Here is a 27,936-nt window from a genome sequence, read left to right on the forward strand (position 1 = left end):
CTACTTGACGTGGGTTTCAAACATAGACTCTCACAAACAGGGGTTGCTTTAGCTTTTGTTTTTAAAACGTTAGCTTGTAAATTGAAATAGCAGTATGGTAGAGTACCTTTAGAATAAAAAAAAAGACACAAATAGTATTGATCGTATATTATCCGCCATGAAAAAATGATGATGGCGGAGGTACTCGGCCCGGGTGCTCGATGGCCTTTCGGTACATGACTGTGCAGAAGATGCCATGTTTTTACCAAAAATAAAATACTTTGTCCATAAAATCCTACAATTAACAAAAAAATTCACACAATAACCCTAATGGAGTGACTGCAGTGTCACGTAATGTGTGCAAATGGTGGAATATGCAAATAATTATGTGATTTTTAATTGTTAAAACAATGTGGAGACAATTTCACACTTAGCGGACACCTCAGTGTGAGTGTTGATAGTATGTTCAAATATATGCGAGTATAACGATGTGGTTATATACAATTTCCTACTATCGGTACTTGCTTGTGAACAGTGTGAAGATAAGTTCACATTATAATATTATTCCACACTGTTAGCAGCCGTTGAGACATTGCTCCCTCCAGCAAAGATTCACATATACACACACACACCCTCCCACGCACACTCACACACACTCCCACGCACTCTCGCACACCCCCCCCCACACACACGAGAGAGATTCATTATGTCAAAAAGGGCAAAGTTGAATTTCGATTTTTTTTTTTCGGAGAAATTTTCACAATTTTTCACATTCTTATACATAATTGAATACATAACATGCACAATGGGTCTAATCATAGGTAATTCAGTGGAGAAGAATTATTGTCTTACTCAAAACGACAAGATGAAACATACCGCTACATAATCTAGAATTTCAGCCAAAAAAAAAACAAACATACGATACACGTGCTTTTCAAGGCATAACCAAGAAAATGAAATTGCCATCTATGTACACTTTGCATGTTCGCATGAGCGGATGAGTAAACGAAAATAATTTCTGAAAGGATAGACGTAGGGGGGCAATCTATTTAAAGTTTGTCACTGGAAAAATATAATTGCAATGTGGATCGAATGAGAGAACACATGGTTTTCCGACCCGTCTGCATATCATTGTTCTAATGATTTGCAAAAATGAAAACATAAAGAATAGACAAATCCTTATAGCTGTAATAAATACAAATGAGCAAATGGCAAGCATATAACATACCCTGAACAACTACTGGCCTTACAGATCGGGGAGGGGGGGCGACTTTGTGCTTTATATCGTTTTTGAGCTTCCTTTTTCTTGGCGGAAATTTCAAATATAAAATCTAGACATCGAAATGGTCTGACCATTATTTTCCTTTTGTGAAAATATTTCTTATTAATTTCTTATCTCTTTTTTTCGCTAATCAATCATATTCGAATTTATAAACTCTGGAACAAAAGAAGCCCCCACTTTTTTCCAAAACCGTGTACAAACATATAAAAATGAGCATGTAATTGTGATTTTATGAATGGTCAGCCCCCCACTTTTGGCTCAGCCACCCCCCCTCCCCATTTTCAAAACCGTTCCGCGGTCCCTCATGATCATCATCAACATAATTTATATTTTTTCCATACAAACGAAAAATAATGATGGATAGGCTAAATGATTTAGTCGACAATATAGAATATGCCAAACTACAAACTCTCTAAATATAAACATACCTTTGGTTAAAAAACAACTTACGCAAAGCTTAGTAAAATACACGTATACCTAAACTCTTGCGAAGATACATCTTTGAATAGAGAAAAGGGGGTAGTACCACCGTATCCATTTTCACAATACGGAATATAATGTACATCTTACAATAGCAACATAACAGATATGACAAAATATGATTTCATAAACACAAACACACGCAAAAACTATTTTTTTTAAAGAAAGGATTTCTCAGCATCTCTTCGAAGTAACTCTTTCTAAAGGCTCAAAAAGGTTCTGGGGAGCGTTTCATCAACATTTATGTCCGACAAGTTGTCAGATCTGACAACTTTCCTTGATGCTGGTTGGCTGGAAAGCACAGTTACTATGGTAACTGTCGGATAAAACAAAACTTGTCAGATAAAACGTCCGACAAGTCCTTTCATGAAACGCTCCCCTTGTTTCGATCGAACTCGATGAGAAAATAAATACACTATTCTTTTATGAATTATAAATGATACATCTACGTCCATTTCAAGCCCTGTCGTTTAGAAATAACGATAATAAATGACCCTGATATGAAATGGTCCCATGACTTCCGTCTTACAAAGAGTTGTGATTGATCCAATCAACCTCAACTGTATGGAAATCAAACAATGTCATAATTTTTCCTCGAGGAAATTTTGATTATGTCCCTTTTTTTATACAAACGGGAGCACAATGAATTATCAAGAAAACAATGAATGTATGAATGTACAGCATATTTCAGAAGACATTTTGAATAAACATTGAAGAGTATCATTTCCATCTTTCGTTTCATTTCCATCTTGTCTCATGGGCATTACTAATGTTCCATAAAAGGTAGTGCATGTATTATGTATATTATTCTGTAACTATTTACTTTTGTTCTTTGCTATTTACTTGTATCGCAATGATTTACTGTTGATGTTGTTTAATATCGGAATTGAAACCTAAATTCATTCATTCATTCAACATGCAAATTTAATGTTGACATCGCTGGCTTTCCATAGTTGATCGAATCAATCGCGACTCTTTTTAAGACGGGACCATGGTGTTCTTACGGGTATCAATGTTAGGCATTTGCTGGTGCATCGATAGTAAGAGTCTCATTATATATTAGTGACGCGAGAAGGCTGACACCTGTGACGAGATTATTATATTTCTCGACGCCTTTTAATTAATGAAAATTTGTTGCCCATATTTTTGACAATTTTGGAACCTCATTTTGCAGTAGTCCCTTCTTCCGGTACGACGAAAAACAACTTTTGGAATCCTCTGGTGATGTGGCCTGAAATAAAGTTGAAAATAATAAAAGTATAAGAGAGAGAGAGAGAAGGGGTGGGGTGTACATCCAATAATGAGAGTGGAATACAGAAAGGAGATATAATCTCGATCCACAATGACATTCTTCAAAACTTCATCCTGTTGACATTTTCATTTTCAATTTAATAATTTTTACGAACAAACTCTCTTTTTTACGATCGAGTCAAGAATTTCTCCCACAATTTATTATTTCGGTATTAAACAGGCAGTTACAAACTTAATGACGCTGCCGTCAAATACTATATGCTAATCCCTTCCAAATGTATTCCCCAATCCCCATCTTCAGATTATAGGCGAGCAATTCCAGTCAGGAAGCATAATGAAGAAGACACTTACTGCACTTTAGAATTAATACAAGATTATACGTGTCGATCTTTCAACTAAACCACGATATTCTATAAGCAACTTGTTATTCTGGGGAGTCATTCGTGAAAATGTCTGTCAATTGTCGAATGCTGTATCCTTAAAAGTCTACCCGACAAAGTCTATCCGACAATGTCTATCCACAAAGTCTGTCCGACGGTCTAACAGCTGTGCATCTATATAAGTCAATCAAAATCAAATTTGAAAACGTTTCAGAGGCAAGTGTCGATGTCTAGATGAAACGCTTTCCTGCATGGTCATTTAAAGTTCAGCAAACAGTCGGGGTCAATCTGCCTTGATCGCGATGATCGTCAACAATCTCGCCATTATCTGGATGATTATGTCCCGATTATGTATAAATTCAAATTGAATTAATGAAATAGGTTTGGACTGCCAAACTGGCCTACTCGATCAAACTCGCGATCCAGAATATTTTTTCGGTCTGGTCAGTTTCGTCCGGCAAGCAAATCGGGTCAGTCTACCATGCTCAGCGTCAGTCTCACTTGATCGACCTAACCATGCATGTGAAGGTCACCGTATACACCTTACGACCAGTGGCGTAACAGGGGTCGGTGGCCGGCGGGGGGGGGGGGGGGGGGCAAGAGGCAAAAATTTCCCGGTCATATCATGGTATCAACAGGATTTTTTTTATTGTACCCCGAGCATTAAGGTGAAGCTCAATGCGTGATAAGTACAAAAAAGAGGGGGGCAGCATGGCGCGCGCAGCAAAAAGTTGCTTGATATAAGTTCGAGCAAGCGAAGCGAGCGAGGAAAAAAACTCACCTTTTCATGAGAATCTAACTTTTACATTGATTTTGACATGGTATTCAGAAAAAATATATCTTACATCTTCCTTTCCTTTTCTTTCATCTATTCATTTTTGTTCTCGGTTGTAGAACTTTTGGCGGCACCAGGATATTTAACTTAGGGGGAGGCAAAAGAACATGGGGGGGAGGGGGGGTAAAACACAAATAGTTTGCCTATTTCTCAAAATCGAGCGAGAAGCCGCGCGAGCTAATTTTTCTTTTAATGTAGACCCTATTAATTGAAAAGGGAAATGTTAAGGACTATAGCTGTTTGCATTGGATCATGAAGATGATATCTCACCAAATAAATAATGCGAGCGCGAAGCGCGAGCTGAAAATTGTTGACATCCTGAGATAATAACTGGACGTTCTAAGCACATTTGTCATTTATGAAAATTATGAATATTCGGGATGTGTATCTCGCTAAAATAAAATAAATGAAAACTCTAATCGCTAGAAGCCTTTTTACTTGAACATCGGATATTATTTTAAGCCCCATTTGAACAGATAATTTACTTATCTCAGTCAACCGTTCCTGCAAGCGCGTAGCGCGAACGACATTTTGAATTTTATGTAATGACCTGAAAGATTTGTTAGTGACAAAAATTGTTCGGAGCTAACAGTGAATGGATGAGAAATTTTTTCAAAATTTAAAGAACGAAAAAGCTGTTTTGGAGCACTTTGCAGCTTTAGTAGGATGCTTATGACAACATTTACTTTTACATTTTCCTTTATTTTTCAAATTTTCGGGGGGGGGGGGGGGCAACGTGCCTTCCCCCTTGGTGCCGCCACTGGTCTTGGGCGGAGCACCCGGAACCCCGTTATATTTTTAAACATTGCAGATGGCCACTCTTTATCGAATCGCGGGTACATACACAACACATTAACTTCAACGCAGTTGCGGATAATCAACAAATATTTTTGAGGCAGTACAACATAGCAAAATAATGTGGAAAATATTGTAACAGTCGCCAGCGAGCGAAGCGAGCCAGAAAAAAATTGGCCTTGTGATAGTAGCTTTGAAAATTTAGCCAAGGTAAAGGCTTTTTAGAGTAAATCTAGCCAGCGTAAAGCTTTACTTAGGTTAGAACATAATATAGGGAGATATAACTAGCCCTTGGCTAACATTTGGCCAACTAAGAAAGGATTTTTTTTTGTCCTGATTGCGACCATTGCATAAAATTTAGCAGGCTTAAAATATGCGGCATCTACCTTTCTTCCCGCGCTTAATATTTTTCAATCCTTGGAAGCCCGACAGTGTTGTTAAGTTCTTCTCTTATTTTTTCTTGTCCCTTTCCTTCATATTCTTATTTTCCAATTTAGCTATTGGCTCTTCCTTCATTTCCCGTTTCTTTTTGCCCCTCTTCCCCATTTTCCCGCCATTCTTGCCCGTGCCATTGAGTCATACCATTTGACTTTATATTCCTCTCTTGCTAATCACGCTAATGTATTATTATTTCAGGATATTTTGTACTTTTTGTACCTCAAATGTTCTTCTTTCCTTCCTTTTCCCGCTTTCCTTTCATTTTCCCTATTTATATTATTTCTTTCCCTACCTTTCCATGTTTTCCCTTTCCTCTTTTTCTTTCTTTCTTTCCCTTTCCCTCTTTTTCATTTTTGCTGTTTTATTTGATTTTCCCGGTGAAATCCGCCAGGGGGCAGCTTGCCCCCCGCCTGTCACGCTACTGCTTACGACCAAGTTTGCGACCCGATGTTGGAATAAAACGTTGCAAAGTTTGATGCGTATATTAAGAGATGGAACATCTGACTCTGCAAGGTTCTAAATCATCGTACGAATACGTGTTCGGAACGTGGACCAGTCGTAGGGTGTGCCGAGATCTTAAACTATATTTTAAACATGTCAAAAAAATATATCGACTGCCTATCTCATGCAATAGAAAAATGACATAATTTTGTCATATTTGGACCCTACCATTTCACTCTGCTACGCATCGTGATAGAAAAAAATGACCTCATGCAATATTTTGTACTATTGTACGCCCAAGCATTCAAATATATTTTGTATAACAGTTTCCTACCTGTTATTTTCCTAAACCATGGAGGTTTATTCCATCGAACGAAGAAGAAATAGAGTGGTACACCAATCAAGGTTAGGACTAGTCCCACTACACTACTCACTGGACTTGTATACAGAGTAAGTCCCATCAGGAAGACTATGGCCAAGGTAAATAACACAGCAACGAGCACGGGTACCTGTGCGGGTAAATCGGAAATGACAACAGAACATCAGTGAACAAGAAGTGACAACAGAAATGTCTAACGTGCAGTAGTAATAGGGATTTTTCGTTTCTACGACATCATCATCATCATCGTCATCATCACCACCACCACCATCATCACCATCATCATCATCATCGTCATCATCACCATCATCATCTTCATCATGATCATCATCACCATCATCATCGTCATGATCATGATCATCATCACCATCATCACCACCATTATCATCATCAACATCATCAACATCATCATCAGCAGCAGCATCATCATCATCATCAATATCTTTGTCGGTATCGACGTCGCCTACCTACCTTGAATGGCCTGTTAAGGTCAGGATACTTCCAGCGTGAATACGGGATGATACAGACAGTGATGGCTTGAAATGCTACCATAACGAATGACTGATACTGAATCAATTTGAAGACATCATCGACCATCAGACATACCATCACTATTGGAACCTGGTTTCAAAGAATAAATAGGTCATCTTCACATGCTTCGTTACATGTCCTATATTGATGATTTCCAATTTGATCTAAACTGTGAACACACCGCTTGGATGCACTGTGGAACAGTATGTTATATCCTGCAGGGAAAACATTGTGAGTACACTGTGAACACACTGTGTATACTGTGATCACACTATGAAAACAATGTGAACACACTGTGAATACATTATGAGCATCCTGTGAATACACTGTGAACACACTTCGATTATGCAAATACGGTGCAAACACACTGCAATTCTGTGAATACAGTGCGATCACACTGATTGGATGCACTGTGGGACAGTATGTTATTTCCCTGCAGGGAAACGTAAAAACATTTTGAATGAACCTTGAACGCACTGTGGACATACTTAAGCTGTGATGCCTGTGAACACACTGTTAAACATAATATGGACATATTGTGAACATACTGTGAATACACTGTGAACACACTGCAAACATACTGTGAATATTGTGATTACACTGTAAATACACCGTGAAAACACTGTGAATACACTGTGAACACACGGTGAAAATTGAAATACACTGTGAACACTGTGATCACACTGTAAATGCACTATGAACACACTGTGAACACTCTGTGATTCTGCAAATACAGTGTGAACACATTGAATACACTGTGAATACACTATGAACACACCATGAATACACTGTGAACACACGGAATATGGTGTGAACATATACTGTGAATACTTTTTGGACATTATAATAACAACCTGTGATCATAATATAACATGCACATGCATGCTGGGAAAAAAAACGCTGTGAAAACATCACGAACACACTGTGAACCTATTGACAACATACAATGAATACACTGTGGAAGTACTGAGAAAACGAAATAAACAGATGAACATGCTGTGAACACATTTCGGACATTCTGTGAACACACTGTGAACAATTCTGTTAAAATACCATACATCGTGGCGTATGTAGACAGTGTCCGTAAGTGACACACTGCATCCTTCATGCTGGCACGGAAACGACTCGAGGGTATGACTTACCGTAACAATGACAGCAGGGAGTGGTGTACGATATCTGATGTTGATCATGCCAATCGCCTCGGGCAAAAGACCATCCCGAGCAGCAGCATAATACACCCTGTCATATGACACAAGGTATAAGCAAATCACACCATTAATCTTAAAATAATGAAGAGATTATCAAAAAGACACGTATACGCCATGAATGAATTTGAAAACATACATGTATCACATTTCATATTCAGTTATTCTTTTACACATATTATAGCATGCAATAGAAAACGTCAGTAATCGTGTACAAAAACGTGAAAATGGTCATCAAATTGTGATTTCCCTTTTTCCCTTTTCACGGTGCTTGTCAATTCAATCAAACTTTGTCCAGAAAACTTTTATATGTTCCTAACGCGAAAAGAAACCATAGTTTAATATGTTTAAGTCCTCGCATTGCAAGAAACATGGAAGGAATAGCAAGTAGGCCTATGAGGAGTAAAAACTAAACATTCTCTTTCGAAGATAGGATTTATTGTTATTTCCACATCCCATACGATTCTTCAATATACCACATAAATTAAAATAACCATGTGGATGAAGTGAAGGCTACATCGTACCTTGAGAAGCCAAAGTACATGGCATTTAGAGCTCCAATGGCTGATAAGGCTACAAACACCCAGATAGTCCAGGACCAGGTTCCAAGAGCCAGCACACTAAAGTCCTACCAACAGAACAAACAACCGATATTGTTTGAAGGTTTGCATGGTGGTATGTACAATCGTTGATGTGGTTTACGGTACACCATGTGAAGTGTTATAGAAACAACCGATAGGCCTATGACATGACTCTTACAGCTACATCTTAGCGTTTCAAGAAACGAATAGTGGGTCATTTCCATTGCTCTCAGCCAATCAGCATTATCAGATAAAATGATTTCTATTAGCTAAAAACGATGAAAACCTTTGACATCAAAATAATTATGCCAACGATTTGATCAAAATTATGATTGAAAAAAAAAAAAACAATCATTGAGAATCTGATTAAGCACTAAAGAACATTTTTTCATCGTTAATATGGTTTTCTAAAGGCATGCGTTACTAATATACGAATGGCTTAATGGAATATGAATTAAAATCATTCGCATGCATATTCTTTGATAAATTACATCTATTGTGATTCAAACATTCGTCAATAAGTGTGGTAACAGATATATAGCTATATGAAAATAGGGGTTAACGAATAGTTATTGAATAAAGACTAGACTATAGGGGTTAACGAATAGTTATTAAATACAGACTATACTAGGAATTTTGAAACATGTAATATGAGTTGAAGTGGGAAAGAAGGGGGCGGGGTAAAATGACAGAGAGAGAGGGGGAGAGCTGGGGAGAGAGAGAGTGGGGGGGGGGGGGAGATTCAGGAGAAAAAGTCAGGTTGGCTGGGAAGTATTCTTTCATCCCGGTCTTTCATCAAGTTCATAAATCTTGAAAGCGAAGCTAGGCGGCTATGAAGCAAAGACGGCTGGGTTTGTAACCAATTAAGCGTCCTGACAGAATTACTCTCCGTACAGATCAGTGCGCCTGTAACCCTTAAAAATAAAATATGAATCTAAATAAATATTTGACTTACCGCTGCCACTGCCTTCGAGGCGAGAATCTCGGCAGGAGATAGGATGGTCAGATAGGCCACATTAGCTAGCAAGTAGATGCCCGTGATCATTACCATGGAGATGATAATACTCAATGGAAGATTCCTTTGAAAAAAAATCAAGAGAATCATTAACAGAAATGTTCGAAAAGAGTAAGAGACAAGTCAAAATCAACAATATTCAGAGACATATTAAACTCATCCCATTGAGATATCCAATATTTTATAGCCATTGGCTGACCGGTCCCGGTAACTTTTTTTTCATCAGACGCTGGATGGGTTCAGTTGAGTCTATAAAACGGGGTGCCAATTTTTTTTTATAGTTTAGATGACTTTTCGGAATAAGATTTAAATTCACAGAGAGAGAGAGAGAGAGAGTGCGAAATGAAAGGATGAGACAGTAAAAAGATAAAGGGAAACAAAGAGATAAAGAAATAGAGAGAGAGAAATAGAAAGATAGAGGGGGAGAGAAAGGAAGAGAAAGATGGGGAGGATGGCAGAGAAAAGTACGGGAGTGTGATTCCTAAGGTAGATAAAAAAAAGTTTTACACTCAGCGAAGTACTTTATGACTACTTAGTCGAATAACTTTCTATATCATTCTAACCAGATATATGAATTCATAATGTTCTTTTCATCAGTCGGTTTCGTTGGTGTGACTAGCATTAAAGTTAAAAATAAATCTATAACTGTCTTAATATCTAACTTAGATTAAAAACTACTACTACTACTACTATTAATAATAATAATAATAATAATGATAATGATAACAATAATGATAATAATAATATATGAATTCATAATGTTCTTTTTATCAGTCGGTTTCGTTGGTGTGACTAGCATATGGACTAGCATTAACGTTAAAATAAATCTATAACTTAATATCTAACTTATATTCAAAACAACTACAACTACTACTACTATACAACAACAACAACAACAACTACTACTACTTCTACTACTACTACTACCACTACTATACTATACTACTACGACTAAAACGACGACTACTACTACTATTACTACTACTACTACTACTACTACTACTACTACTACTACTTCTACTACTACTAGTACTACTATACTACTACTACTAATACTACTATACTACTACTACTACTACTACTACTACTACTATACTACTACTACTACTACTTTTGATTTTATTAAGAGATAATTCTGATTTTGAACGTCTTTTTTTCACCTCTCCGGGTCTTTGATCTCCTCGACAATCATAGCGATGGTCTCCCTGATGAAAAAGAAAACAGTACAATGTTCTTGAGATGCTCATGGTAGTTTTATATAACATGATTATTTTATTATGTATTTATGTTTCCAATCATGATGTACACAAAGTCATGCATATGTATTTTCATTTCTTCAAATGTAACAAACACAGTGCAATAACGTTTCAAGAACAGCTAAGTGCCCCGTTGCAGAAAGAGTTGTGTTTAAAGGCAACTCAGAAAATTAAGCGTAAGTCTAAAATACTCGTTTCTGGTTGAAAATCAAAATGCATTTGATTTTTGGAGTTACGATTTATTGCATATCTTTCTGCAACAGGCCCCTGAAGTATTAAATACAATCATGGCAATGCAAATTAAGTAAAGATAGACAAACAAATATCAATGGGAACGGGGCATGTGCTGATGAAGTGATGTTTGGAAAGTGCATCTGACCTTATGAGTTCTCGATTTGTCTATTTCTCTTTTCGCTTCGGATTGTTCTTAAAATTTCGCTGAAATATCACTGAAAATACCAAGTGATCTCGCAGAACTATCTTTGTTATAATTCAAGGCAGATATTTCGACACTGCATGCATAGGGCTATTCGATATAAGCTTCATCAAATTGTACATTTTCTGCAAAAAAAAAGACAAAATATGAAAACATAATAGCTACCATCCTCCGAAGGCAAATATTCCACTATAAATAGCCATGGGTATGTTGACTTCCATTGGAATGGCAAACGCATTGGTAAGATTAGTTGTATATCCTGAAATATTAGAGGGAGCGGAAATGTATAATCTGTTCAAGTTTATAGGTCAATAATAATCATGATTAGTTCAAAATGGTTTACAGAAATCATGTTTCTGTACTTAGCCTTAATTGATTCTAATAATGTACTTCAATGCGAAATTAAATGAAATCTGCAATGCTATTTGTTTAGTTTTGCTTGTTAGTTTTGTTATCCAGATAATTTCCGCATTGACAAAAATGGTACATTTGCAAATAACAATACAAAATAGGAACAAAACATTAACAAAAGATGTTTAAAGCCTAGGGTCGATCCCTTTAAAACAAGAAGTAAAATGATGCTTCTGAAGCATATTAAAGATAGAAAACAAACAGACATATAGACATGCAACGGCTACACCGGCCCCCATCATTCCTTCAATTCATTCTTTCAAAAGCTGCGGTGTCAAATCAACTACAGATTTAAATTGTACAATTTATTAATTTAGAGTGCTTACCTCTGCACATATTGACGATTCCACTTATAATAAGAACCATTAGACCGATGATCTTTGTTACCGTCAAGGCATTGGTAAGACGAGACGACCATTTCACACTGACGCAATTGATGTAAACCAAACAAACTGAGTGAGAAAAAAAAGGATAATGTGAAAGAAAATTGTAACGATAAAACCAATAATAGGCGAAGAACAAATTCTGTGCGTTAGATTAGTTTTTTAGTTGTTTTTAAAGGCTCCGTTGTTAAATCAGATTGAAAGATACTTTTTGCGCTTGCTCGCGTAAAAGAAGAAATAGAAAGAACTTGTTTGTTTGTTTTTTTAGTTTCGAGGTGACAAATCTACACTATTTTTGCTAGATTACAATCGATATTTCAAAATCCCATGGAGCAATGAGCAGTTAGATAACGAATTTACACCTTTTACTCCTAAGTAAAGCGCTCGCTCGTCATCGCCCTGGGAAGTGGGGGTGCTGGGGGTGATGAAGCACCCCAAGATTTACCTAGAAGTGCTATTATTCACCCGAGTATTCACCATAGGAGTACCGCCTGGAAATCTTGTAGATAAACTCTGCTAAATAGCAGAAATTTAACCAAAATGTCCGTAATTTTCTCGTGAAAACATTTGTTTTGTTTTTGTTTGTCAAATTTAAAACAGCACCCCCTGTTAAAAAATCGTTCCCATGGCCTTGTCGCTCGTATACAGTCATGTATAATTATCATAGGCCCATTGTATAGTAGATAAAGGATGATAATAAGAGCTCGTTACCGAAAATTCACCATTCATATCACCGGCATGGGGATCGCCATATGTATACAGGGAATTGCAATGTATTCAAATCAAACTAAAACTGAGTTTGAACTTAAATTGTGTCATGAAAGGAAATAAATAGTGACCATGCAATCCCAGCTTGAATTCTATTTGTAAGAGAAGTAAAAGCAAAGAAAGGAAAAATAATGTTCATGATTACCGAAGGTGCTTAGTGTAGCCAGTTTTCAGATCGTAAACTTAGATTTTTTAGCTCGCGCTTCGCGCTCGCATCGATTGTTGAGTTCTATACCATACTGTTCATGATTGCAAAACATGCTTAGAATATCCTGTTTTCATGTCTGAAAATCAAAAATTAATTTCAGCTTGCTTTTCGCGCTCGCGTACCCATCTTGTTCATATTTTACATGCTTTGAATGTCCTGTTTTAGGATTAAGCTTCGCGCTCATATTATTTGTTTGATTAAATACCCATCCTATTTATGAGTGCAAAAAATTGTTAACCTTTCCATTTTTAAATCAGAATCTCAAAAATTTTCAGTTTGCATTATTTGATTAGTGAAATGTACATTATGTTCATGAGTCACTGCAAATAGTCATTAATAGAACTCTTTTCAGGTCTGTATATTGATTATTTCAGCCTACCTTGGCACTCACATGAATTTTTATTGAGATATGCATACTTGTTAATGATAACAAACAGTACTTAGAATGTAGCGGTTTCAGGTCGGAAAATCAAAATTTCAGCTCGCGCTCCGCACTCGCATCAATAAGTTAGGCCTATACTTATCCATCATATTCATGTTAACAAAGTGAGCTTAGAATATCCAGTTTTCAGTTCGAGAAATTAAAAATTTGCGGCTCGCGCTTCGCGCTCGCATTATCTGATTGGTGAGACATCCCACTGGGCATTTTACCTGACATTACCCGGGTTGTAACAGGTAATAACATGGATATTACTACGGTAACAACAGTGGGTAATAACAGGGAAATAGTAGACCAATCCTTCCCTCTTATTACCTGGACCTGATATTACTCCATTTACCCAATATTTCTCAGTATGATGTAACTACTATTTCCAGCATTTTAATGATATCACCACCTCATATTACTCTGTTTACCCAATATTACCCAATTAATGTCGGCTCATTAAAAAAACAATTAGTGTCATTAGGGTCATTGAAGCACATTTTTACAACTCCATACTCTAAGCCATATCATCTTATCCTATCCTAAAATCCTACATCCTAATCCTAATCCTATCCTACACCTATCCACCAAACCCTGTCATTTACTTCTATATATTGAGCGAGTTTACAACACTTGACAAATTATGGTTAACAATTATTCAACCCTAAAACATTTTTCTAAAATTAATGTCATGATTATGACTAATATGATATATAAACTACACATTTTTCTGAAAATTTTCTGGGTGGAATAATTGCATAAACATAAACACATTAATTATTACAGCTATATTAGCTAAAATTTTGGCCATTTATTGTAGTAATGAATATTCATGAGTAACTAATATTCCCAGCATTTTCCTGATATTACCATCTGATATTACTCCATTTACCCAATATTAATGGGTTCCGCATGGGTTGGAGGTCTCGTTTCCATCTGAGTCCTATCTGGGCACCATGTGGGTTCCATGTGGGCCCATATGGGACCCAGATATCCCAGATAAGAACCGTATGTGATCCAGATACTTTGCTGTCTGGGAATGGAAGCGTTTCAACATTACCCATTACCCCTTATCAACCTGTTTGTAACTGGGTAAAATGTTGGTTTCATCAGGGTGATAACAGTAATTTTTTGGACTTTGAAAATTTCGCTGGGATTGCTGTAAGATTGCTCTTATTACTAAAGTTTGCAATGTTATAACCAATCAAAGTCATTCAACATTACCCTTATTACCCCTCATCACCCTGTTGTAACTAGGTAAATGTAGGTTTCATCAGGGTGATAACAGTAACAGGTATCAACAGGAATTATAATTTCGGTAATAACATGGTAATAACGGTAATATTTGGTGTTACTCAAATTTCCGGGTGATATTACCGGTAATAACCGGTAAAATTGGTAATCGGTAACAAATTGCCCAGTGGGATGTATTCTATTCAAGAGCCACTGCAAACGGGTACTTTTGCATGCCAGAATATCAAAAATTTCAGCTAATACAGATATAACAATTAATGTGTTTATGTGTACTCAACTATTCCACCATGAAAAGTTTCACAAAAGTATGTCGCTTGATTACCATATCATTTATAATAAAAAAGATAATTTATAGGGACCTAGGTGGATTTTTTTCTGGTAACTTCTTCTGAGATCGAGTCTGATGGTATGGCCACTAAACTTCAGTCGTAAAAAGTGACAAATATGTGACTGGACTGAACTGTAATGTGAAACATGAAATAAAGCTCATATTGAGCTAAAATGAAACTTACAGAGGATTACTGTAGCGATGAGACGAGTGGCATGGGCGGGAACATATTGGCAATCGCTGAAAAACGGCGCTGTTAGATAATTAGCGATCGTGATCCCTTGCACGGCTGATATGGCAGGCATGATGATGGCCAAGATGGTCCACATTCGCAAGAAGGCCAGGACCGGTCCAAAGTATTCAAATATAAACGTGAACTCTCCGCCAGATTTGCCTGAGGTAAGACTGAGTTCTGTGTAGCACATGGCTCCGCATGTTGCGATGGATGCGCAGATGACCCACAGGACTAGGGACAGACCTACTGATCCACCCGCTCCTGCCAAGACACCTTGTAAAGGAAGATACGTACATAGTGTCACGAATTTGTATTCTGTAGTATACTATCAACATTCTCAGTATTCAGTGAGAGCAAATAAGCCTTCTCGAGTTTGTAAATCGTATAATAGTAGTCCTTAGCATAGCCTTGGGATGTTTAATTCTCGTTCTGCCCATGGACCTTTTCTGCCTGAGCGTCCTTCCAACATTCCCAGCTGAGGTCAGACTTTATTATGACCTGGGGCCTGGGCCTCGCTAGTCTCTACTCAAGAGCGACTGTCCTTAAGCTTCGCTTACGTAACGACAAGGACAGTCTCTCAGTCGCGTGTGGCCTCGCCCAGTGATGACAGATCTCAGTCGCGTGCGACCTCGCCTGACCACACGCTGAGGACAGATGCATAAGTCCAGGGTCTCGCTCGTAAACAGAGTCTGCCCATAGAGCTCTATGGTCTGCCCTTGTGTTATGCAACATCAAGGACCGACTCTGTCGCGTGCAGCCCATCTAGGCCGAGGACGAATGTTGTTCTTGAGAGAAGGATAGAAACAAGCTCAAGGATGCTTTGCTCGATTTAGCTGTCTATAAAAGGAGTGGTAATTCACATTTGGGGAGAGTTTCTCAGGACATGCCTTGGAGTTCATTTTAATCTCGATAGTTGGATCATGGAGCTATAAACATGGTTGGATTGTGTCTTATTCTTCGAACGTGTTATTAATAAATGGACATGTCTACTCTAAAAGTTAGTTCTCCTTATATTTAATTTGCTGCTCCTCTTATGTGGGAGAACACAGACACGTGCAGAGATAAAGGATTTACATATTTGACGTGAAAAGAATTCGGTCCGAGAATGAAAAACTTTAATGAGAACTTAGAGATTTATACAGAGTCTAAAATGAGAGAGGAGAACCGAACAGTGTTGGTGATTTCAGTGAGGTCTGTGCGAGCTTACGTTATAGCGGTTTAGTAATTTCCAACCCCCTTATAATTTTCGTAACAATATCATCGAAAATGTTTTGATTTGATTTGATTCCATTCGATTTTTTCAGTATCCGATTCGATTCCATTTGATTTGGTTTTCGATTCCATTTCATTGTATTCCATTCTATTCGATTGATTCGATTCCATGTCATTTGGTGTTTTTTTTTATTCCATTCAGTTTGACTTGATTTGATTTTACTGATTACAACGGGGACCCTCGTATAAAGCAGCCTTGAGTCATTTTTTAGAGAGGCAGTTTGTAAAAAAACATTACGATACCAAGCAACATAGAAAAGTTCATATGAAGAACCCACTTCATACAAAGAAAAATACTGACAAGAAAAAAAATACTGTACATTGAAACGATGATGAGAAAAGGAAATTGATATTTTGTGAAAAAATGATATTATGTGAAAAATGCAAGTACTTTCATTTGAATTGAATTGAAATGGGAAAACACAGGGAGGAACTAGAATTAAGCGAAGAAAATGAGAACTATATTGAGGAAGAGGACACGAATGAAAAAAGGGAGGGGTGGAATAAGGAGGGGAAATTAAGGGTGAGGACGAGGAAGAGAGAGAGAGAAAATACCATCCAGAACATACAAGACTACTTAAAATGGGTGTAAGACACAGTCACACCCACGAAACCGACTCCAAACTAACCGAGGGTATGGCATTGGTAATACCGTAATATATTTGGTCTGTCTGGAGTCGGTTATTCGTGGAACATCATACCTGCAGGTGAAATGAAGATCCCGGTACCAATGATGATCCCCATCACCATACCAATACATCCGGGGAGACCAACATTCCTGGCTAAAACGATCCGGTCTCTTTCGGATGACGGAGATGGTGGCGGTGAAGATTGCTCATCTCTTCCGGCGGTTCCGTCTGATCTGTTCCTTATTTGATCTTGAGCCATGGTGAAACAGCTTCACCAAGGTGATTTCTGAGTAATGCTGGTGAGAATCGGAAAAGGGGATTTCGTCGTGTCCTTTTATTTTTATTTTTTTTAGTTCAAAGGTAGTACGTGCATGATGTTTTGCCCGTGCTCCCCCCCCCCCCCTTTGAGAGGAACAATTAAAAATGCCGTGAAAACAGTTTTCTTGTTTGCTTGTAAATTTTTTTCGTGGACGGAATGTCCTTATTCTTTGGTTGAAACCCATTTTTTTTGCTTGTCAAATTTGTCCTCGGGAAAATGTCCCGCCCCCCCCCCCCTTGGAAAATCCTGGATCCACCCTTGGTCTCATTGCGACTGACACGTAACCTCTTTCTACTTTTACTAGATTCTGAATATCATAATCATTATTATCATAATCACTCTATCGCCACCATCGTCATCATAATCATCATCATTATCATCATCATCACCATCATCATCGATCATCATCACCATCATTATCATCATCATCACAATCATCATTATCATCATCATTATCATCATCATCATAATAATCGTCATCATCAAGATTATTACGACTTTACACGAGAGAATAGCATTTACACATATCAAACCAAGCTTGGGAGTCGTTCAGTCATGCAAGAATTTTTTTTTTGTAGTTAATTTGATGCATTTTCCCCGATTTTATTCCCAATGTCACTGCCGTTTTGCAGCTACGAGCTACGGCGTCGATATATTGTGGATCATTTTCCCTTGACAATGCAAGATGACTCAAAGAACATAAATGTACAAGATGAGAAAGAATTCACACGTATCGCGTTAACATATACATAATATCATGAAGGTGTTATACTACGGGCTTTTCAGTAAGCGCACGGAGTTCTGTTTATGGTTTATATACTTACGGGTAAAAAATTACATACTAACCTTATGCACAAGCGATGTATTAAAAGAGCTATGATGAATTATGATGCTTCTATACGGATGTTGGCATCGTGGTGTTAGTAAAGTATACTCAAGTGATAACTGTTTTATCCTCGTGACACCACCCACATGTAGCTGGTGAAGAAACTGAATACTAGTTGGCCTAGACACTATTCAGCCAGTGCCAGAGAACTACATAAACCATGCTAACAGTACCTCAGTTAGTTTGCTGCATCACGAATATACCTGTCCTTCGCCTGATGACTTGGCTAGCGACTCACTGTAACAAATGAAAGGACCGACACAGGATATCGAGTGAGAACACTTTCATAAACAGATCCCAAGATCAATGGGGAGGTCAAATTCCTGATAGTCCATAGAGACAGTGCACAGATCCCCCCCCCCCCCTTCCTCGCCACCTCTCCCCGCACGCTCGCCCCTTCTCACTTTTCATCTTTCGGTGTGGTTGCCAACTGGTAATAGATCACTTACCCAACTGCGTCCCTGCTCGAAAGTTCAAGCAACAGTACTGTTCTTTCAAGACTTAGCGAGTTTTTTTTAATCACCTTTTGGTCCTGGAGTAGTAAATTTATACGGGTGTGAATTATAATCCTATCGACTGAAAGTACGTTCTCGTGCATGTTCTTGACCCAGTTAATGTTTTGATGTGCCGACCCGCGAGACCTTGTATGTTCCTAAACATTCCGATGTCATATAATCTCGATATGAAATAGAAATGAGATGAAAACATACAAGGATTTGATCTGACAGAAAATAATATAAGTTCATATCATTGTAGTCCATTGTATGGAAATGTGCTTTCCAACAGAATTACAAGACATAAATTAAACACCCCTCCAAAAAGTGAGAACATATTCTTCACCAGAACATATTCTTCACCACAGGAGTCATTTTGCGTATATGTGATCATTGTTCGTACTGATAAAACAAGAAATATGTAGGCCTATGTCCTTATCCTTATAATATATATATATATATATTATATAATAAGGGGTCCGACCACTTAACCGAAGGCCCGCGAGACCGATTTTTTTTCCTTCATCAGATGCCGAGTGGTTTAAGGCGCCTCGTTGCAGCGGCGTATGTCTGTTATGAAATATTAACTCCGTCAAGAATTTATTTAGTGACATAGCTATATAGAATTTCAGTTTAGGGGCGGGAGTGAGCACGGGAATCGCGCTCCGGGGGGGGGGGGTGCAGGGAGTGGGAGTGTCCCCCGCGAGAAGCGTGGAACTCCGACGTTCCTGTGAATCGTTCATTGTCTGCTCCCGCTCATCTTAATACGTTCTCTGCCTGTTTTCGGGGGGGGGGGGGTAGACTTAAGTCCAGAAGGATTTCATTTTAGGGGGCGGTAGTGAGCACGCGAAGTGGCGAAACACTTTATACTGAGCTAGCGAAAGGCACTCCCTATAAGGGGGGGGGGGGTTCCCCCTCCCGCGCAAAGCACGGAAGCTCTGACGTTTTCTTCGAATTGTTCCTTGTCTGCTCCCGCTCTGCCTGTTATCGGGGGGGGGGGGGGGGCAAATAATTCCCGGTAACTAAATTTAGAATCAGTGGCGTTGCTATATAGATTTCATTTAAGGGGGCGGTGGTGAGCACGCGAATCGTGCGAAACACTTACTGCGCGCACGAAACGGCTCTCGGAGGGGGGGGGGGTGCAGGGAGGGACGGTGTTTCCGCTACTTGCAGTATAAACTTACGTTGCCTAATTTCACTGACACTACTTAATCATTAACTCTACTCATTCATCGTTTATTTTAATGGTAATTCTGCTTCATGATCCTGTGCAATTAATGTTTAACACGAAAACTGGAAATATTATGGAAATACATACACCTGGAACATTGAACCTTCATTATGGGCAATCATATATCGTAGCATTTTTTTTTCTCATTTAAACAGAAAAATAAGAAGAACAAGAAGGTGAAAGTTCTAAAGAAAAGAACGTACATTAATTTGTCACTCAAATAAAAGTGCCGGTTTAAATCAGTTTCCTCTGGGAAGCCTGTCCTCGGGGGAATGGTCCATCGGGGGAGTTTTCATGGGTGAGTCGCCCTCCGGGGGAGTAGTCCTCTCGGGGAGTTGTCCTTAAACCCATTTTTTATTGTTGTTGTTACTATTTTTGTTATCATGATATCAGCAGCAGCAGTAGTTGTAGAATTAGAAGTCGTTGTAGTAGTAGTAGTCGGAGTCGTCGTCGTCGTCGTAGTAGTAGTAGTAGTAGTAGCGATAAACCTCATATTTCTATTGTCGTTATTATTCACCATTTTTATCGTTATCATCATACGATTATTGATATTTTATTGATATCATTAATGTATAGGAAGCGGTGAAAGAGGAAGGACATACATAAGATAGATAGAAAAGAGGAATAGAGAAATGCAGATGAAGAAAAAAATGGTAGATGAGGTAAATGATAATAACAATAGCCGTAAAATGGTAGGAAAATAAATTAATTGAAGCGCCGAGTTCACCTCGAGCAAAGAGAAAAGACGTAGACAAAAATCACGAAAGGAAAAAGAAGCGAAATTATTTAGGAATAAGATGTTAACATAAATAAAGAGAACAGAGAAGGAGAGAGAGAGAGGGGGGGGGGGGGTCAAGAGGAACGATAGGAGAAATTAAAAGTAAAAAGAGCAGTGAGAAAAGTACAGACGAAAAGAAAACTTAGAAGAATATCCAATTTATTTGAATGTGCTTTGTGTCTATCAGTGTGTGGGATGAGTGTGTGCGTTGCTAGGCAAAATATGGTTAGGATATTATGAGGCGCCGAATGTACCAATATTATATAGAACAATTATTTGTTATATATTCATTATTTATTAAATAATAACTATTATTTATATATAATTTACATTTTATTTGTAAATAACTACTATTATATAAAATATCATTTCTAATTATTTATATATAATTCCAAGTAATACTTCATTATTTGTAAATAATAATAGTTCGACATTCCATTATTTATAAATAATGATTATTTGTTTTTCATTATTTATAAATAATGATTATTTGTTTTTCATTATTTATAAATAATGATTACTTGTTTTTCATTATTTACAAATAATGATTATTTGTTTTTCATTATTTATAAATAATGATTATTTGTTTTTCATTATTTATAAATAATGATTATTTGTTTTTCATTATTTACAAATAATGATTATTTGTTTTTCATTATTTATAAATAATGATTATTTGTTTTTCATTATTTATAAATAATGATTATTTGTTTTTCATTATTTATAAATAATGATTATTTGTTTTTCATTATTTACAAATAATGATTATTTGTTTTTCATTATTTATAAATAATGATTATTTGTTTTTCATTATTTACAAATAATGATTATTTGTTTTTCATTATTTATAAATAATGATTATTTGTTTTTCATTATTTATAAATAATGATTATTTGTTTTTCATTATTTATAAATAATGATTATTTGTTTTTCATTATTTATAAATAATGATTATTTGTTAAATAATGAAAACGTCTACTTCATTATTTATAAATAATCATTATTTAATGTTCGAGTTTTCCATTATTTATAAATAAAGATTATTTGTTAAATAATGAAATATCTACTTCATTATTTATAAATAATAATTTTGTTTCAATATCCCATTATTTATAAATAATCATTATTTATAAACAATTTTTACAGTTTGCCATTATATACAAATAACCATTATTTATTAAATAATGCCATTATTTATTAAATAATGCCATTATTTATTAAATAATGCCATTATTTATTAAATAATGGAAAACTCGCTATAACATGCAAATGTGGGACCGCCCATGATATGAATATTCATGATGCGATTTCCTTTTTCGTGATTTTTCTTCACAAATTTTTGTCCATTTCCTCTTCATAATGACATTTCTTGAAGCAATTTTCTAGGGATATGGTCTGATTGTAATATTCTTCATTTTCTATATAACTTCGTCTTCGTAGAAATATCAAAAAGTGTAATTTTATACGATTTTTCCTACAGTTCACAATCCCCATAGGCGCGCGTGTACTGTAGGGACAACCGGTGAATCGACGGAGTGCTCTTCATCGAAATACTACGTTGGTTGGTCCCCGGAAGTGGCGGGCGGAATTTAGCCCGAATCCTCGATGGAAGTCGATCAAGTGCATATGAGCTGAGAGAGTGAAATATCAGTGTACTTGTACAGGCCCTTCTACTTTTTATAAATATTTCTTGTTGCTTTTTTTTAAGTTAATTTTTCCTGGTGTAGAGATAAGTTTCAGTTCTAATAATGCACTTCAAATACATTTTGGAGTGTCTGTTTGAGGCGTTTGGGGCGATTTCACCCTGGCCCCAAAATGCTCGCAACGACAATACGGGGGCATGATGACCCCTAAATTTTTAAAAACTTATTTTTTTATTGAAAATTATCACAAAATTCACCAAAAGTGTGCACGAAAGCCTTCGTATTTCACTTTTAAAACTCCAAAAAGTGCCCAAATAACAAGCTTGGTCGCTTCGCTGTGTCGCTTTCAACTTGAGAACGTTTACGCGTCTGCTTCCCCCCCCCCCCCTCCTCCGAAAGAAATTCTGTATACGGCCATAAAATCTTGAAAGCGAGACAGCCACGGGACCAAGCCCAAATGACAAGCTTGGTCGCTTCGCTGTCTCGCTTTCAACTTGAGAACGTTTACGCGTCTGCTCCCCCCCCCCCCCCTCCTCCGAAAGAAATTCTGTATACGGCCATGCTCTAAAGAGCCTGGCACATTGATTTATGTATACTTCCATTTTCATTATTTTTATCACATTATCATCATGGCCTTACACAGAATTTTTACCGGGGGGGGGGGGGAGCAGCTAGGACGCGCGTAAAGTTTCTCAAAAAAATCTTGAAAGCGAGACAGCGACGCGACCAAGCTCAAATGACAAGCTTGGTCGCTTCGCTTTTTCAAGATTTTTATGAGAAAGTTTACGCGCGTCCTAGCTGCTCCCCCCCCCCCCCGGTAAAAATTCTGTGTAAGGCCATGATGATATAATGTGATAAAAATAATGAAAATGAAAAGTACATATAAATCAATGTGCCATATATGCTCTTTTGAGCATGGCCGTTCACAGAATTTCTTTCGGGGGGTGGGGGCAGACGCGCGTAAACGTTCTCAAGTTGAAAGCGAGACAGCGAAGCGACCAAGCTTGTCATTTGGGCTTGGTCCCGTGGCTGTCTCGCTTTCAAGATTTTTTTGAGAAAGTTTACGCGCGTCATGCTCCGGCCCCGGCCCCCCTGGAAAAAATTCTGCGTAAGGCCATGTTGATAATGAGATAAAAATAATGAAAATGGAAGTATACATAAATCAATGTGCCAGGCTCTTTAGAGCATGGCCGTATACAGAATTTCTTTCGGAGGAGGGGGGGGGGGGGAAGCAGACGCGTAAACGTTCTCAAGTTGAAAGCGACACAGCGAAGCGACCAAGCTTGTCATTTGGGCACTTTTTGGAGTTTTAAAAGTGAAATACGAAGGCTTTCGTGCACACTTTTGGTGAATTTTGTGATAATTTTCAATAAAAAAATAAGTTTTTAAAAATTTAGGGGTCATCATGCCCCCGTATTGTCGTTGCGAGCATTTTGGGGCCAGGGTGAAATCGCCCCAAACGCCTCAAACAGACACTCCAAAATGTATTTGAAGTGCATTATTAGAACTGAAACTTATCTCTACACCAGGAAAAATTAACTTAAAAAAAAGCAACAAGAAATATTTATAAAAAGTAGAAGGGCCTGTACAAGTACACTGATATTTCACTCTCTCAGCTCATATGCACTTGATCGACTTCCATCGAGGATTCGGGCTAAATTCCGCCCGCCACTTCCGGGGACCAACCAACGTAGTATTTCGATGAAGAGCACTCCGTCGATTCACCGGTTGTCCCTACAGTACACGCGCGCCTATGGGGATTGTGAACTGTAGGAAAAATCGTATAAAATTACACTTTTTGATATTTCTACGAAGACGAAGTTATATAGAAAATGAAGAATATTACAATCAGACCATATCCCTAGAAAATTGCTTCAAGAAATGTCATTATGAAGAGGAAATGGACAAAAATTTGTGAAGAAAAATCACGAAAAAGGAAATCGCATCATGAATATTCATATCATGGGCGGTCCCACATTTGCATGTTATAGCGAGTTTTCCATTATTTAATAAATAATGGCATTATTTAATAAATAATGGCATTATTTAATAAATAATGGCATTATTTAATAAATAATGGTTATTTGTATATAATGGCAAACTGTAAAAATTGTTTATAAATAATGATTATTTATAAATAATGGGATATTGAAACAAAATTATTATTTATAAATAATGAAGTAGATATTTCATTATTTAACAAATAATCTTTATTTATAAATAATGGAAAACTCGAACATTAAATAATGATTATTTATAAATAATGAAGTAGACGTTTTCATTATTTAACAAATAATCATTATTTATAAATAATGGAAAACTCAACAAATTATTTATAAATAATGAAAAACAAATAATCATTATTTATAAATAATGAAAAACAAATAATCATTATTTGTAAATAATGAAAAACAAATAATCATTATTTATAAATAATGAAAAACAAATAATCATTATTTATAAATAATGAAAAACAAATAATCATTATTTATAAATAATGAAAAACAAATAATCATTATTTGTAAATAATGAAAAACAAATAATCATTATTTATAAATAATGAAAAACAAATAATCATTATTTATAAATAATGAAAAACAAATAATCATTATTTGTAAATAATGAAAAACAAGTAATCATTATTTATAAATAATGAAAAACAAATAATCATTATTTATAAATAATGAAAAACAAATAATCATTATTTATAAATAATGGAATGTCGAACTATTATTATTTACAAATAATGAAGTATTACTTGGAATTATATATAAATAATTAGAAATGATATTTTATATAATAGTAGTTATTTACAAATAAAATGTAAATTATATATAAATAATAGTTATTATTTAATAAATAATGATTATATAACAAATAATTGTTCTATATAATATTGGTACATTCGGCGCCTCATAGGATATTTCTGAAAAAAAATTCTTGAAATTTGCAACAGCCCACTTCGGATGCGGCGCCAATGTATTTGGGTTTTTTGTTTCACCTCTGTTGTGTAGATTTCTTTAGAGACTATGGTATGATTTCGTTAGACGATGAAGTGAGAGAGGGGATGGGGTGTCCGATTTCGTAGTATTATGAAAAGCATTTTTGCAAACTATTCCCAGTCTTATAATACTCCGGCAGAAGCTGAAATGTTATCCAAAAAAATTGATGTAAAAAAGGATATTAATGAATAGTTGGAATAAATAAATAAATGAACAATTATATTTATAAATTGCTGATTACACCCTCGTAGCAAAAAAAAACCGCCAACACCCCCCAAGAAAAAAGGGGGAAACGTTAGCGAGAAAATAAAAAGGTATAGGAGAACGTAAGACGAGCGAGAGCAGACAAGGAATAATTCAAGGGATCGTCACAGCTTCTCCCTCCATGCACCCCCCCCCCCCGGGAACGCGTTTTGCGCGCTCAGTGTTTCACACGCTTCGCGTGCTGACTACCGCACCCTTGAATTAAATCCTAGCTTCGCCACTAATTTTAGACTTAGTTAACAGGAAATTTTTGGCTGTGCCCCTCCCCATTTCAGGCAAAAAATGTAAGAAAAGCGAGAGCAGATAAGGAACAATTCAAAGGAACGTGACCTTCCGCGCTTCTCGCGGGGGGGGGGGGGGGGTACACTCCCCTCCTGCACCCCCCCCCCGGAACGCGCTTCTCGTGCTCACTACTGCCCCCTAAACTGAAATCCTAGTTATGCCACTAATTCTAGACGAAATTACTGGGAAATATTTGGCTCTGCCCCCTCCCCCCTCTGATAACAGGCACCTGTTACGCCGCTGCAACGAGGCGCCTTAAACCACTTGACCGCGGCACCCGATGATGGGGAAAAAAGTCGGTCTCGCGGGCTGTCACCGACAATAAAGATCAACTTGACTGAAACATAAAATGTTAAACAATGGTAATTCCACATGTTCAGGGCGAAATAAAACTTTGTTTCACAGGACAATGAGGAGAAAAATTGAATATTTCATATTTCATGTAATAAGATACAAAAGATACAATAGTACATGCCTTTGTATCATCCCAGTTGGATTATTGTAATGCTTTACTTGCTGGTTTACCTCAATCTAGTATATCCCCCCTTCAAAGAATTCAAAATACTGCAGCTAGACTGGTAACCCTCACAAAGAAATTTGAACATATCACCCCTATTCTCTACTCCCTCCATTGGCTTCATAATAGAATTATTTTCAAGCTCCTTGTCTATAAAATCATCCATGGTCTCGCCCCATCCTACCTTCAAAATCTTATCTCTCTTTGTCCCTCATCCTCTGCAACTCAACGTCTCCGATCTTCTTCTACTGCTCACCTTCGACTATCTCTAGGACCCCGCACTTTTACCCGTTACGGCGATCGTGCCTTTTCTGCTCTTGCCCCTAAACTCTGGAACAATCTCCCCATCTCCATCCGTAATGCATCCACTGTCAAATCTTTCAAAACACTCCTAAAATCTTACCTCATTAAGCAGTCCTCAAATTCCATATCCTGTTCTCTCTCACTGTATTTTGTTACTTCTTTTTTTTCTTCTTTCCAATGCGCTTAGAAACTGTTGTATTAAGCGCTTTATAAATGTTAATTATTATTATTATTATTAAAAGAAATAGTGATTGAGTGATGTCATCAGTTCCCTCATTTGCATACCGACCAGGATGTGAATGTATAAACTATTTTGTGAAATTAAGCGAAACTTAAAAATGTCATAACTTTCTTATTTTACATCCGATTTTGATGAGATTTTCAGTGTTGTGCTTGTTGGATTTTTCTCTTTTTATTCAAATCCACTTTTTGTTGGGGTGGACTTGTCCTTTAAGTATATATCACGTATATATTTCTGGGTAACTTCTATAACCCATTTATTTTGTTGATGTCTTTCCTTAGATTTATTGATCCCTTAATTGTTCCTCACTTGATTCATATCGAAGATATAGCAAGATCGCAGCTGTGATGATCTCGGTGTTACCACCTGTTAAAGAACGAGGTCTCTGTGTGATCCCTAGCTGGGAAATTCCCCTATATCTCTAAAGAATTGTGACATTCCAAAAAAACCCAACGAATTGTGACATTCTATTATTCAATACTTACTCCGCGAGAATGACAGGCGATTGAAACATATTATGGATCATCTGTCATATCCAAATCCAAGATAACAGTTGAATATCAAACCAAGAACAAGATCAGTTACGAAATGAAGATTTCTCTTGGTGGTTAATCTCATGCAGCAATGGCACCATAGAAGTACATGTACAGTAAATTAATACGACATCGAAAAATGTAACCTATTTATCCAGAAATTGTAGAAATTGAAAATCAAAAGAAGGGAATGTAGGCAGTTGGACTGTTGAATAGGAGATGTAAGAATGGCAGAGTGATATGAATA

The 27,936-nt window shown here is 36.9% G+C and overlaps 1 protein-coding gene across 2 annotated transcripts; it reads right to left on the reverse strand.

The window, feature by feature from the left end:
- Positions 1-725: 725 nt before the first annotated feature.
- On the reverse strand, positions 726-27,926 carry LOC129279107 (Y+L amino acid transporter 2-like). Of its 2 annotated transcripts, XM_064094890.1 has the most exons (13): positions 27,642-27,926; positions 18,362-18,638; positions 17,269-17,492; positions 15,245-15,568; positions 12,022-12,147; positions 11,450-11,543; positions 10,753-10,797; positions 9,533-9,656; positions 8,521-8,624; positions 7,934-8,030; positions 6,732-6,881; positions 6,216-6,390; positions 726-2,972 (listed from the first exon to the last, which is right to left on the reverse strand). In XM_064094890.1, exons 3-13 carry the CDS (start codon positions 17,453-17,455, stop codon positions 2,905-2,907), a joined length of 1,494 nt encoding a protein of 497 aa, XP_063950960.1. In that variant the 5' UTR covers positions 17,456-17,492; positions 18,362-18,638; positions 27,642-27,926; the 3' UTR covers positions 726-2,904. The 2 variants fall into 2 exon arrangements, with proteins under 2 accessions (XP_063950960.1, XP_063950961.1); XM_064094891.1 differs by lacking the exon at positions 27,642-27,926 and having other exon boundaries at positions 18,362-18,822.
- Between the last annotated feature and the right edge of the window lie 10 nt (positions 27,927-27,936).

Source organism: Lytechinus pictus, chromosome 2 (genome assembly GCF_037042905.1).
Source record: "Lytechinus pictus isolate F3 Inbred chromosome 2, Lp3.0, whole genome shotgun sequence".
Classification (NCBI taxonomy): domain Eukaryota; kingdom Metazoa; phylum Echinodermata; class Echinoidea; order Temnopleuroida; family Toxopneustidae; genus Lytechinus; species Lytechinus pictus.